Raw genomic sequence first — 15,898 nt, 5'->3', positions numbered from 1 at the left:
TCTAGCCAGAGGATCGGATGATATATCGATAGAATGCTTCGGGCCATGGATTTGGGCATCGGGCCAAGAAGAGCAAAAATTCTGCCAAGTATATCGGAGTTGCGGAGGTCAATTGGCCGATTAGGCAATAGGTCGCAAGAGAGGACGATGCGCCGAAGAATCGGACGAAGCATCGATGGACCAATGACATGCCGGACAACATGATTCATGCTTAGTAATAATTGTCTAGATCGAAGTGTGTTTTACATGTACAGGATTAACTACGATAGCAAGACATGAAGCAAAATGAAGTCCTGGAGTCAAGGACACGATTTCGTTGGGAGTTCGAGAGTTCGTCAGAAGTCTAGACGTTCGTCGGAAATTCTGCAGGAACTAGCCGAGAAGTCTAGGAGCTTGCCGGAAGAAGCTCGTTGGAACTCACTAAGAAGATCATCGTGAAGTTTAGGAGCTTGCCGGGAGTCTGTTGGAACATTGCTGAGAGATCATCGGAAGTTCACTAGAAGATCGCCGAAAGCTCGTGGAAGAAACTAGACTTACAGACTTGTTTAGCTTAGGAAATGTCTTAGAATTTGTAGTTAGCATGTAATTGGGATTGGATTTGGGCCAACCCAATTAGGGGCTAGTTGGGCCCATGTAAGGACTATGTTGGGCCCAATGAAAGGCCCAAACAATGACCCAAGAGATGGCACCGTCGTGGCATAGTCTATGAGACTATGTCAGGCGGTGGTACAGCCCAGACACATCATCCGAGAGGCTGCAGGCAGTGGTACCGCTAGTCTAGGCAGTGGTACCGCCCAGCACATCCTCCTAGGTGGTGGTACTACCAGACTGGGCGATGGTACCGCCCAGTGTAGTGTCAGTGTCAAACTGACACTAGCGGTGGTACCGCTTGGACCCAGGAAATCTGGGATGAGATGTTTTTAAGCTCCAAATTTGAATCAACTTGAGGTCTATAAATACCCCTCTCATCCCTTGTTAATATACACAAGCACAGAGAATTTAAAAAGGGAAAAACGCTATTATAATCTCTTGTGAGAATCCTCCTCTTCAAAGTTCTAAGTGTTAGAATAGTTTGAGAGAGGAGTGAGTGCTTGTAAGGGTTGTCTCCTAAACCCGGTAAAAGGAGAAGAGGGGTGTAAGAAGGAGGTTGATCTTTGCCTATTAAAGGAAGACCGATAGTGGATGTCGGTAGCCTCGACGGAAGAGGAATCGGTGAAGTGGATGTAGGTCACGACGATAGAACCACTCTAAAATTTGGTTTGCATTTCTTTGAGCAATTTACTTTAACTGTAAACCTCCTTACTTACTCTTTACATCTACTACTCTCTTACGTATGCTTTCAAAGTTATTACCTTTACGAAATGATTTTTTGTCGGAAACGGATTTTATCGTATGAAAGTTTTTTGAACCGACGTAATCTTTCCGCTACACTAATTCACCCCCCCCCCCCTCTTAGTGCCGACTCTGTTCCTAACACCTACGATCACCATCGCTCTTGTGGGCAGTTCTGCTCGCAGGCTACCAGTAGCAGTCTGTCGCTCGCCGACTGCTTGCACGCAGATGGCGGCCAATGCTGCCATCTGCAAGGGTCCTCCTCTTTGTGGGAGAGGATGAAGGAGGTCAAGCATCCTCCTCTTTAGCGGTGATCCATATGGTAGGGGCTGCAAAGTCACTCCTAAAATTGCTAGTCAAATCTCCACACCTATTGGCTAAAGAGAAGGGGAGAGGAGAATATAAGGTGATAACCAAGAAATCTAGCCTGTGGCCCTTTAGTTCTCTCTTATTTATAGAGGCTCCTTATCAACTTAACCCTAATGGATCCTACCCTATTAGGTATTGGATCTCCGTCCAACTATCCAAGCCTTTTAGATTAGTGGATCTCTATCTAATAATCTCTCATTGGCTCTTATTGGATCTCATCCATAGGATCCAATAATTCAGGGGCTTATTGGATATCCAATAAGATATGAGCTCTAACGGATATCTCATATCCAAACTTGTACTCGTCAAAACACCTATCATATATGTATGACCCTTAGGCTCAATATCAAGTTGGGCGTGAGTCATACCTGTTAGAACTTCTTCTAGCTCTGTGAATTATTATCTCCATAATAATTCACTTGTCTCATCGACTATGAATGTACTATGCTACTATGCCGTAATCCCCAAATGATATAGGGGAATCTAATCCTTTAGACCTATATATCCTTAGTTATCGTATACTTATAGTCCCTCATCCATCTAATTTTCAAGAGACCGTATACTAGGCATGGTGTTGTCAGGCCCATACGGTTTCACCTCGAGTTTCACTCTAATCGGATTCTCTCGGAGAACTATTTCTCTCAATCCGAATGACCTTAGCCAAGGATTTGTTTTAGCAAGAACATATAGGATATTCCTCTCATAATACCGAGAGTGGATGATCCTCTATCGATAGTTAATAGTCCTCGTAAGGTTGGCTGCCACTCCCAATGATCGACTGTATTAGATCTAGAACTTCTATACCTATAAGTTTGATATCAAAGAGTGGAGTACTCATATAGGACATCCTTGGTATCTCAAGTCTAAGGACCAGGTACACCACTAGGATAACGGAATCATTGTTTGACAATGAGGTATTATCAACCATCTAGCATTCCATGAGCACTATAACCTATATGGACGGGTTGATTCGCTATAACACATCAGCGAATCAATCATGCAAGTGTGGGGACAACGAGGTATCATCAACCATCCAGTATTCCGTGAGTGTTATAACTATAGTACAAGTACTCACTGTAGTCCTAGTGTCCCCATACGAGCAGCTATGAGACCAGCCACCTCCATTATATGGAAGGGTATACAACACACCAATTTGTCCAGTTATCTCGATGTCCATCTCAAATAACCTATAACCAGGATTATTTAGGATCTATGTTTAAAGGTAAATCGATCTCATTATCGTGATCTCGTCATGATCCGATTTCTATTGCACAGATCCATAGACATCATAATATATTTATGCATCAAATAATATAAAGTGAGAAATGTCATAATAATAATAAGCAAAAAGACTACGTGTCATGTCACATGTGATTGGCTTTATGACACGAAGAGAACTTTCGAGTGATTAATTTGCTTTAGTTTTTTTTTTTTTAGGTGTTTTTAAGTTCATAGCAAGAGTGCATTAATTTTTCATTCTAAGTTATTTTTATTGCAAAATAAGTTTAACTTCTCTGTCTAAAATTTTCATTGGTATGAATCATCGAACCTAAACTCCATATGAATTAATGAAGATAACTTCAGCTTTTCCCTGTTACTGCTACCTGTTGATGTTAATTAGGGCTACTTAGTCCATCTATGATCGTTAATTATGACAAGATAGTGAGAGGAAACTAAGAAGCTAACATGATTCAGGGCATGTTTCATGTAATATTATAGAAACCATTGTGACCTACTTTTCTAGTCTCTAGGGGTTTCTTATCACCACTCTTCATCTAACAATATGTTGAACATATTATATTTTAATTTCTTTTTGGCTCGAAAGATTAAGTTTGAGGTGCTACAAAACTACAATCACTAGCTAATTAAGTTCACCAGGATTTCTGCCAGGAACTAGACGATGCTTAGATAAATTTCAAGCTTGAGAAGGCACTACCTTGGAAGCCGATTTGAACTTAAAAAGCTTCTAAGCACTTTTGAGTGAATCAAGCAAAGCAATTTTTACGTGTAAATCAAATATTTATGCCCATAAGTCACAAGCATGCTTTGAAAACTGAATTAAAAGTGCTGTAGCTTGACAGTGCCCATGACAATTCTGGTAAGTTTGGTCTATGTCGGTTCAGGTGTCAGGAAACTCAAAAGAAATTAAAATTATTGCAGTAGTCAACAATAGCATTTATCATAAAAAATGATTAACTTCTTGTTTGGTACTAAAAGTTCCCATTAATATATTTTGAAATGTCCATAGTCCATAAACAGTGAGAACACCAAACATATTAAGTGCTCATAAGTACTAAGTTGACTCTGGTGTTACAGAGTAATAAGAAACTCAAATTGTGGCAAATTGACATATCATTGCCTAGACAATGCCTTCTCGACAAATAGATTAGGAATCCATTATGGAACAAACAACTCATAACATAATTGCTTTGATAAAAAAAGCAAGGCAATAAGATTCTTTTGAACTTTGGGAACGAAATTATCATCAGGAGATTGTGTGTCAAACATAAAAGATCACAAAATTAGCAGCTTCATCATAGTTTGAACCCATATAAAGTGATTGCAAGTTATCAGTACATAAATACTTGTCATATAGCCATCGAGATATATTTAGAGCATCATCAGAAGCTTTCACTGGAAACAAATTTCTACTGCTTTGCCACTTGTTGGTAAGGCCTATCCAGTCCCTCCTCCAGTCTTCTAATGGGAAACTCTCCCCCTTCACCAAGCTGTCTATCATGTACTTGAAATATATAGATGCTCTTGGCCCATAGTAGTCTAGTAGAAGACCACTCTAGTACTTGTTTCCTGCACAAATGAGATTGTCGCAAGAGTATTACATTAAAACAGATTGATGACACCAAAGTAAAGGGTATAAAGAAAATTGTTTCTGCATTTGTATGTACCATAATCACGAAGCAAACTAGCTTCAGTCTCAGTGTTATCAAACCACATGGTTACTTGAGTCCTTGCATTCCATTCAAACTGCACCATAGAAGCATGACAATGGCAGAATCCTACTTAAATAGGCATACAAGTATTCAAATTTGAGGAGGGCAAACAGGTGACAACAAGAATCTTACCTGTTGCTCCTGTTCTGGGTCTCTTGCAAGGCGTTTGGCACTTTCCAACCAGGGTCCAAGCAGAAATCCATCATGACATGACAAAAGCATGTCCAGCTCTTTCATAAGGTCAAGAAAGTGCTGGCTATATATGGTCACTTGTTTTAAATTACTGAGTTGGTATCCTTCTATAATCTTCAAGAATACTTTGTTTGCATACTTTGCTAATGCCTGACGGGTGAGATCCACGAGATCATATATGGAATAATAGGAAACTAAAATTCATATAAGATCCATTATCAAAATATAGTTGCATGTTAAAAGCTCCTAATATTGACATGATTTACAAAAATTTATTATTGATGGGAATAAATATTTGAACTGTATAATATTGTTTGTAGCTGACTTTATGATAATATTGAACTGTATAATATTTTTATGTGGAAGAAAGGGAGAAAAAATGGATAAGGATGCAGATAATTTACAATATTTATCATTTTATATAATTATCCGTTAAGTTTATCACATGAGAACAACAAGAATTGATAGAAAGAGTCATACCCATTGAAGCAGCAAAAATTTACATGTATCATAACAAACACAAGCCAATTCTAGTCATGGAGCTGTAGTCTAGACTGCTTTATATGGGTTATAACTTGATAAGCTTTCATTGTCATAAAATAATGTACAACTGGATAAAGAACTTGCAATCATGGACATTGAGAGCAATATGAAGTATGAACTATGAACAATGTAAATTTACATGAGAAAGGAAGTATCTTTAACCATAAAAGAAAATTGGTTATTGGACAATGATTTAGTAAGTGGTTGGGACGATCTAAGCCTCAATGTTGCATATCATGCCAGTTTCACACCTGCTAAGGACCAAAGACCAAATTCACATGCAAAACCTCATTTTCTAGCAACATGTACAAGATCTTGTTTTAGAAACAAAGACATCTTAGTCACCTAGTAATTGGAAAAATAGAACAAATAAGAGATAAAAAGACAAAAAGAGGGGGAATAAGAAGGAAAGGAAAATATACTGACTTCATCCAAAAGTATCACTGAGCAATTGACTCATCATAATTTTGCAGTTACAGAACCACAACCGTCTACCAATGTACATTGCTTAAACCTGTCAAATCAGAACTCTACTTGGATTTTGCCACTACCATCAGTCAAATTTCAGCTGCTTTTGAAACTAATATTAAGATGCAAATATGCTGATTTAGATGGAAGAGATGAATACCAGCAATATGCAAGTCTAACATATAAGCAAATAACTAACACAGTGTGTTTGAATTCCTTGCTCTAGTCATGGCAAGCTTTATGCAAGTCTAGCATATAAATACCAGTAATATGTCAGAGATGTGGATGGAAGAGAGATACCAGCATTATGCAAGTCTAACATATAAGCAGATAACTATCAGAGTGTGTTTCAATTCCTTGCTCTAGTCATGGCAAGCTTTACGCTAAAACAAATGAATCGCAAATCACCTGAAAGTCTGGCTATCTGATACATCATACCCATTTTCTAGGAAAAGAACTAATGCGCGTGTGACATCAGCAGTTGAATACCATAAATGTGGTTGATCATAAGAATTAGCTGTTTCCTTCAGTGGCTCTCTTTCTGATAATTGTCAACTAAAATGCACAAGCTTTCTCTCTTCAAATATCTCTGGTATCAATATGACAGATGGATCAACATCTGGAAATGCAACAATTACATCTCGATTTTTGTCCTGTTGTTGAGCGGTTGAGACATATAGATACATCAAAAAGCATTAGAACTAATAACTGGTAAGTAAATGCACGAAAGCACCAAAAGTGATGCACTTAATTAATGATAATAATCTCAAAGAGGTAAAACTGTAATTTCATGTGGTAATTTAAACCAATTCAAGCAATGGTTTACCCATTAGAATCTGGAAGAAAGCTTAGCTTGAACCACTTCAATTTGGACTATGGTCTAGTTGCGCAATCCAATCACAAGCAAACTTTAAGTTTCTAATGCCCTTGATCATGAAATTCTCTCTCTTTGGTCTTTTAGCTCTCAGCACCTCTTTCTTTGCCTCTGCTTATAAAAGCGGCCAAAGATTTCTAATGCTCTGCTGGGACATTAACCATCATGACCAATAGTAAAGATAAAGGCCGTAACAAAGAAGATAAGGAAGAAAAGTAAAATGATAATAAAGAGAATAAGAAAACAGATGAAAAGATGTAGAAGCAAATGACGTGTTTCACTTAGACTGATACGAAACAGGCAGCATGTACTGGTTCAGATATCAACTGGTATGTGGTATGCAGACCGCCCCTGTTTAGGGCGATTCAGTTCATCCATATATAAGGAAACTACCCTAATTGTTTCTCACGCACAGCGCAACCTTTGCTTCTCAAGGTGACCTCCACTTCTCAGGCACACCATGGCCTCACTGCACACCACCACCAAACACCACCTTTGGCCTAATTGCTTCTCATAGGAATGCCCATTTTCCTCTTCCTCTTCCTCCTCTTCACCATCTCCTCTTCTTCTTTCCTCCTACCTCCTTCCTCCTCCCTCCTCTTCCTCTACCACCCCTTCTTCTTCTCCTTTTTCTTCTTCTCCAGAACACCGATACACACAGTACACCAGTACTGATTGATATGTACTAGTCTGAGCAGATTACCAAAATGGGTCCAGTACCCAAAACGGTGATCCTTGAGTAGAAGTAATTCAAAGATTATCAAATGAGACAACTACGATTAGGAAAATAGGATTTTATGTTTCTTTTATTTTGTTCTTCAATAAGAAAATTCTAGAGTCTTAAGTTTTGTACAAATCAAGAAATAATTTCGTAAATGAAAGCTACCATTGGCTCAAAAACTGAATAACCTTCGCATAATTATATAAAACATCCAAAAGCTGATTTTTTTTTTTCATGCCTTTGATATTTGCTTTCCAAATGAAAATAGTTTTTGTTATAATTTGCTCATCAACCTTTATCTAGAAAGTAATTAATCTAAAGCCAGGTTTGTAAGTACCATCATTGATGTATTATCAACATCAATGGTAAAATCTCTTTGATTCCTCGGACTTAAGTTGAAGCATTCTTTCTGCTGTTGTCAGAGAGGAAGAGTGTAGATCTCCGTTTTTACTAAAATCCAAGTGTTTCTCTGAATACCAAACCCAATAAGGATAGAAAACATTGAAGTTACCAGTAGTGATGCTGCAACTAAAGCAGCTTAAAACATCATGATCTTTTGAACTAAAAAGTCAATATAGGGCAATATCTAATTGTGCTATTATTGAACCAATTGACAAAGTAATGATTAATTCAAGTGATCAAATATTAAACGATTTTCCTTACTGGTACCTTTATGGTTCTTGATCACTTCAATGTGATCACCACCGATGGTGGCAAGCTTTCATAATATCTTCGTCTTTTGACTTATTTGGTGTTATTGTGTCAACTGTCAAGTTTCTTATTATCAAAAGAAGACAATTGGATTTGCTTTTCCTGATCCTAATTTTAAAGAAAGTAAAAGAAATATGGAGTCCTTATGGACATTTACTTTCTTGGTTGCATGCATACAAATGATCTTTGGCATTCATAGACTGTGACTTCTATTGGCAATTGACAAAATTATGGAAGAAGAATTATTTGTATTTGAACTCTCTTTTTGCAATCCTAGATTGTAACCTCCTGTGAACAATTATATCCCTCCCAAAGCCGTCAACTTTGGTCACGAAGACTTAACTAAACCCTATGTTTGGTATATCCAAGTAGAGCAATGACAAAAAATGACCTCAAGTTTGCTTGATTCAAAAGTGGTACATAATTTTATCAAAAACCATAATTTACAAAAAAAGGAATCATCTTTTGTAGTGAACACTCAGAATGGTTAGTTTTCTAAAGCCACAATGCACCACATTTCAAGCAAGAAGATTCGACTCTGAAAACCTTTAGATGAATATGAAGTTTATATGTGGATAATAAGGATCTACTATGAGTCATAAATTAGCCTACAATAGAGAAAACAAAGATTAAACTCACATAGGCACCATCTGTGCAATTATATAGAGTATGATATAGTATCTGCCAGGCGTCTTGTAGTGCTGGAACAGACCTTCCATATCTCCTTGTTGCATATAAGTCAACCCAGATCTGAAAAGAAAATGATAAAAGAAAAGCCAAAACATTTCTTGATGGGTCTGATCTAAATTTTGAAATAATCAGTCAGTAAATCAAGCTTTCATATGTTTATCACTTAACAATGTATATAATGAATTCTACATCATTAAAATTCCACCAAATTTACTTCTCAACTAAAATTGTTCATTGACAAAGAACAAAAGAGAATGTTAGTTGTAGGAAATTTAGGCAACAATCAAACTAGATGATCTAATTATTTCTACCAAATAAATCTGCTAAAAGTGAAATATGGATCTTTTTTCACATTGTGATTCTTCCTCATTGAGCTTCTAGTTCCATTATTCTTTTTCCACAAGTAAAAATAGGCATGCTTTTAACTATTATCAGATTCTGAAATCCAATTACTAAGCTGTCCTGAATTGATGGAACAAACTATTTTGCTGAGTTTGCATGATGACTAAGAAACTATATCTTGCTACATAATTGGAAGAATGGCAATAAGCGGATTATATATCCTAGAACAGAAAGAAAATGCTACATTTTGTTCTACCAAAAAATGACCACCTAAGCTCCTCAATATTAAAAATGATGCATAAAAACCCAGAAATAGGTCAAGTACCTTGCCAGCTGGACATATTTAAATGTATCCGACCTAACAAAGGTTAAATGAAGGATCAAAAAGAAAGTAGGCAAAGTGAAGAAGTGAAAACCCATAAACAGATACGCAAATCACATTTGTACAATCAAAACACATGCACAAAGAAAAGAAACATGCTCCATCTGAGATCACATTTGGCCAAAATTTTGTTCACAAGGCAAGGTTTAATCTACAGCTAATGCAATTTGACCTACAATAAATAAATCAAAATTAAATTCCTATTTGCCCAATACAACAAAAATGCATTTAACTTGATATTGTCCTTCACAAAGTTCCAAATTTTAATTAAATTTCTTTTCTAGTGATACTATTCTAGTTTATAGATTACTAGACTTAATCTGCCATTGAAGCAGGAACTACTTAACTGCTGAACCGAAAAAAGAATCTTAAATTATATATGTACCTGTTTGGGAAAACTATTTGAACTTATTCTATGTAACTAACCTATAGGATATCTTCAATTTATACATTACACCATATAGGAGGCAAGAAAGGAAAATTATAGCTTAAAACATGTGGGTGGTATTCAATAAGGTAAAGAGATGGGTACACAAAAGTAAATATTACCTTGACATCTACTGGTTTATGATGAAATGCCATTTCAGACATCAGATCATAAACAACAGGATTTTGCTCAATGCCTTCCATAGACATTCCAACGCCAACCTTTAGACCAGCGAAATATTAGACAAACATAAAACATACCAATGATATTCCTCAAGGATATATATGGATTAAGAGATGATATTAATATATAGCTCCTTCTAAATTCCATAACTTATAATAGAAATCACAACAAATTTTGCTACAACTTTTACTTGTTGAAAGAGACAGGGAACATTTTTTTAGCTAAAACAAACTTTACTTTATCCAAGTAGTCAAAGTCATATCCTTTGATGCTCACAAAAAGGCTTCAGCACCGAAAAATATATTTTTTGAATAATAAAGATATGTTTGAGAAAAAGATTGACACTACCAGTTTATAAGAGTTCCTTTAACAGATAGCACAGATTTTGTTCGTGCTTCACCAATCATTTTCATAGTGAAAACATGAGATGTGATTCACTACAGATTTTACAAAATTAAAATTGTGAACACTGTCATAAAATGGTGTTTATATATTCAAACATTTCCCAGTAATTTTCTAGAGATGCAAGAAATAATATAATAAACTATATAAATAAATTATGGCTACCACACCTAGATTAAGGAATAATTTTAACTCACTAGTGAACTAAAATAACAAATTCCAACAATCCTATATCACTGGTCAGAAGCACAACACTAACCACTGTAATGGCATGTTTTAAGCTGTTGAACCTTGATAACATTTGGCATAATCAGCAAATTCACAATGTGGAACTAGCCCAAATAATGGTTAGAAAGGAAAAAAAATGTAGGTAACGGTCGAAATCAACCGTTACCGTGCTATGTCGAGCGGTAACTGTGCTGGGCGATAATGATCGAAATTTCAATTGTTACTATTCGATATGCCCCTGTATCATCCGATACGGGTCGATATTGAGTGTTCCGCCCAATAGCGAGCAGTCCATGTACCGGTATGCTATCAGACCGGTACGTATCGCTCGTACCAGACAGTATTATTTGAAATTAAAAACCCTGGGACTAGGTACCATGTATCACAAAATAAGCTGCACATAATAAATTATATTTTAAGTACCACAAAAGGGCAACTAACCATGGTTGAATTTTCACTTGTACGAGCTTCAATAGGTCCAAGTGCAATTGCATCGAGAATACCATACATCTCAATATTTCCAGCAAAATTGTGTAGCATGCACCTGCAGAAAATTAATATAAGTTGCTGCTGATCAAGATTATGGAAAAAAGGAATCTTTACATATTGCTACAAGAAAATTAACGAAAACCAACATTTTGAGAAACAGAGAACTTTCCAGATGTATGGAACACCATAAAACTGTTTTGATTTAACCCATATTGGTTTTACTTCAGCGAATAGATCAAGAACTACCATCCGCCCAATTGGAACTGAATGCAAGAGAGCCTAACAATAAAAGAAAAGTTAAATTGCAGGTTCTGAACCAAATTGTGGCAACAATTTGTAAGTTTAACATCTTATGATGGTATAAGCCTAACAATGATAACAACTTAGAAGTAACTAGTTCTGATGATAGCATAAGTTTAACATCACTTCTACTGTCAAAACATGGTGCAGATAACTATAAAAAATTGTGCCAATATCGAGAAAAAAAAGTTTTGATGCACCAGAAACAATAGCGTTGATGTAGTTCAAGAAAACTCTATATAGTCAAGTGACAGGAAATGATCGACAAATTCAATCCCAAATAGTTATTCAATATTACATTGTGTGATGCAGTTTTGCAGTTGATAGGACCATATGCTTTCTTTTCTTGTTTGCCTTCAATTAAATCAATCCAGAGATACTTGATAAGCATTCTTCAATGCCGATCTCTCACTTCTTGAGAACATCTTATTTACAATCTCATCCTAGTTATAAACCTATAAATCAGTTCAAAAGATGGCCTACTAAAATTTATACAAATGATCATCATAAAACAAATTCTCAAATCATATGCCATTTTATTCGTTGTCATAGTATATTAAATAAGCACACATGATATTTCTAAATTGATCCCATGATTTTGCCAACCTCCATATACAAGAACATTTGTAACATAATTGCAAATCAAGGAAAACTTTATTATAAGGATTAACATAGGTATCAAACGTATTTGGTATAAAATGGACATGAACACAGAATTTCAAGTAAATAATAAGATAATGACGGAGATAAGTATTAATAAAATCTAAACTAGCAGGTCAACAAAAACACTACCTTCATCTGAGGTGGTTTCCAGAATGGGTCATATGAAAATAACCAACCCTGTAGAAGTTTAGAACCCAAAAAGATTATTTGATGTTACTTTGAAACCAAGAGCATCACGCTTGACCATGAAAGAAGCCTAAAATCTATTAATTCATGGAAAAAAAAATTAAAGGAACTGGCATATTGTATATGTTGGCTAATGCAAAGTAGCATGTATCACCCCAACAAGGTGCCCACACATGATAATGAGGGTATCATGCCTCATAAAATGTTGATATCTGTTTATTATAAAACCACAAGAAACTCAAATAATCACTAGGCATCATCTAACTGAAATAGGAAAAGCTTCCTACTCCAGGATTGTTTAATGCTTAATATTCATTGGCAACCAATATGGTACAATAGCATGCATCTTCAGCAATAACCTTGAAATTATTTCTAATCACAAAATATCTATTACATGATACATAAGTTCTTAGTGTTCAAATTGGATCAATAGAAACAGGGATAAAAATTAACAAACTATCTATTTGTTCTGAAACCCAGCTTTAGCTAACATGTATTAAATCTAAAACCAAGTTTCCAAGTTTGCCAAACTAATCAATTGTTAAATTGTAAAAATTGACCACCAATATCTACACTTAAAAAGAACCCTCTTCAAGATGTCAACTCCTCATTCATGTGTTGGAGTAATTAAAGGATGAATAATATCAACCTATGGTGCCTATGAAATAACTAATTTATGATACCTGCATGAGCCATATTGCATCATCATCACCACTTTGCATTCCTTTATATATTGCAGAACCCAAGGAAGATATATACTTTGGATCATCTACAGGTGGAGTGTTCTCATCAAATGTATCACTGTAGAGACTAAAAAGAAACAGAAGGTAATTAAGATCAGAACTTCTTTTGAAGTAAAAAAAAAAAGTATATTGATATCTTTGAAACTAATACATTTTTACACAATTTATAAATTATCTATCAACAATAAGAGCACATAACTAGGTGTGCATACTTTTTTATTTTTTAATAAATTAGAAGAATTAACAACTTTAATTAGTCTCTCCTAGCAACAATAAGAAAAAGGAGAACACAAATAGAACTTGGCATTCTTGATTGATTATCTTTCTGGGTGGTGTCATGTTTCACAAAATAGTTCAACTCTACTATTAGTCTATCACTCTATTGGATTTTTAGATTTCTTGTTAAGGTATTAAAACTGTCATATTTTGTTCAATGAACCAAAAGAGCTTTCAGTATATCTTTTGCAATTAGGGAAAGAACAAATCTAAAAAACAGAACAATACTATGTCTGACCTTTTTTTTCCCTCTTTTCTGCAACATAATCTGCAAATTGTAGAATTGCAATGCTCTTTGCACATATCTCAAACATCTTCACCAAAGTGCAAAGGTAGACATTATTCAAACCAGGGTTCACCATCCTGGTCCAAACCAGTGTACCAACTGACCGGCAATACGATATGTACTGCCCTATACTAGTGTACCATGTGTCGATACGGCGGGGCATACCAACAACATAGGAAAATGATAAAAAATAGCTTCAAAAATTTTTGAAAAATAAAAAAAATTATATTATGGGTTTTAAGATGGAAAATACTATTCAACGCAAGGATTGAAATTTTGTACCATACCGGAGTTTCGAGATTCGCTTAGTACGATACAATACTGTATACCGAGAGATAGATTTAGATATACCGCTAAAAAAAAAAAGGGACGAGTGCCTTGTTGCCCTTTTTGGCGCGTGGAGAGAAGACACCTCGATTTCTTCTCCCCATGCGGGTAGAAAACCAAGGCGATGTAACCTCGTTTTATATATGTGTATATATATGTATACATGTATATGTATACATGTATATGTATATGTATATGTATATATATATATATGTATATGTATATATATATACGTATATGTACAAGGTATGCAATTTCGAATAATACCGCCCAGTACGGGCGGTACGTACCGATCCGTCAGTTTTCCGATACACGGACCACCCGTTACCGGACGGAACGAAATATATATATATATATTAATATATATAAATATTTATATATAAATTAATATATAAATATTTTATAAAGGGCGACGTCGCTCTGCCTTTTTTGGCGACGTCACTGAGGCGACGCGATGTCAAATTTTAAGGCAACGTCGCCGAGGCGACATCGCCTTTATATATATATATATATATATATATATATATATATATATATATATATATATATATATATATAAACGAGGCGACGTGACGTCACCTTTTATAAAAATATTTTATATACAAATATATATTTATATATATATATGTATATATATATGTATATATATATATGTATATGTATATATGTATATGTATATATATATATGTATATATATATATGTATATATATATATATATAAACGAGGCGACATCGCCGAATTATATATATATATATATATATATATATATATATATATATATATATATATATATATATATATATATATATATATATATATATATATATATATACCGAGCGGTATACCGAACGATATATCGCTCGGTATTCAGTTTCGTACCGTACCGAGCTAATGTCGAAACTCCGGTACGGTACGAAATTACATACCTTGTATATGTATATATATATATATATGTATGTATATGTATATATATATATATAAGTTAAAAAAAAAGGGGTGACTGCCTCGTTACCCTTTTTGGCATGTAGGGAGAAGAAACCTCGATTTCTTCTCCCCACTCGGTTTATATATATATACATATATATATATATAAAAGAAAATCGTTTTCTCTGACGTTGCCTCTTTTCTGCCCGTGCGAAAAAGGTGGGGAGAAGAAACCATTTCCTTCTGCCTCGTCGCCTCATTTCTTCTGCTTGCGTGGGGAGAAGAAACGCCGCCTCGACGCTCGGTTCCTTCACCACGTGACGCCGAGGATTCTTCTCCCCGCGCGGATGAGAAGTCGCCGACGATGCCAAGGCCTCATCACCTCAGACGAGGAGGGAGAGCGACGCCGATCTCCAGGTTCACCTCTTCTTTCTTCTCCCTCGGTTAAATCCACCCGGTAGCGAGCGGTGACGATTAATTTAGGGTGGTAACAGGGCAGAAACAACCCCAATCGATGGTACCGCTCGGTAGCGGGCAGTTCGTGTATCGGTCTATTGGCGGACCAGTACGTATCGCCTGATACGGGCGGTATTATTCAAAATTAAAATCCTTGATTCAACATCTTAATCACAACATTAAAGTTATTAATTACTCCCTAATTAACACTATTTTATCATCATAAAGACCTTAAACAATATATTAGACATTGAGAACAGGCTTAATCAAGGATTTTAATTTTGAATAATATATATATAAATATATACCGAGCGATACACCGATACGTACCGTATGATATACTCGTATCATACCGTACTGAGCTGAGCTTGATACTCCGGTACGGTATGAAATTACGAACCTTGGGCTTAATTATCTCATAAATCATAAAAA

General features: G+C 35.5%; 1 protein-coding gene across 16 annotated transcripts in view; it reads right to left on the bottom strand.

The window, feature by feature from the left end:
• Positions 1-4,112: 4,112 nt before the first annotated feature.
• LOC103973708 (alpha-N-acetylglucosaminidase-like) overlaps positions 4,113-15,898 on the bottom strand; it is an 86,286-nt gene continuing 74,500 nt past the window's right edge. For 7 of the 16 annotated variants that reach the window (XM_065137260.1, XM_065137263.1, XM_065137266.1 and 4 more), the window contains 9 exons: positions 13,137-13,263; positions 12,397-12,444; positions 11,475-11,583; positions 11,257-11,360; positions 10,125-10,223; positions 8,801-8,911; positions 4,785-6,508; positions 4,608-4,686; positions 4,113-4,509 (listed from right to left, as the gene is read on the bottom strand). In XM_065137260.1, the coding sequence (XP_064993332.1) occupies positions 6,407-6,508; positions 8,801-8,911; positions 10,125-10,223; positions 11,257-11,360; positions 11,475-11,583; positions 12,397-12,444; positions 13,137-13,263 (700 nt within the window). In that variant the 3' untranslated portion in view covers positions 4,113-4,509; positions 4,608-4,686; positions 4,785-6,406. Of the gene's footprint in view, positions 4,510-4,607; positions 4,687-4,784; positions 6,509-6,680; positions 6,875-8,800; positions 8,912-9,334; positions 10,224-11,256; positions 11,361-11,474; positions 11,584-12,396; positions 12,445-13,136; positions 13,264-15,898 lie in introns of those variants that run through there. The other 9 variants (XM_065137262.1, XM_065137261.1, XM_065137269.1 and 6 more) reach the window with 9 other exon arrangements.

The sequence above is a fragment of the Musa acuminata genome, chromosome BXJ3-1 (genome assembly GCF_036884655.1).
Source record: "Musa acuminata AAA Group cultivar baxijiao chromosome BXJ3-1, Cavendish_Baxijiao_AAA, whole genome shotgun sequence".
NCBI classification, from domain to species: Eukaryota; Viridiplantae; Streptophyta; class Magnoliopsida; order Zingiberales; family Musaceae; genus Musa; species Musa acuminata.
This window is presented reverse-complemented; position numbering and strand designations above follow the sequence as displayed.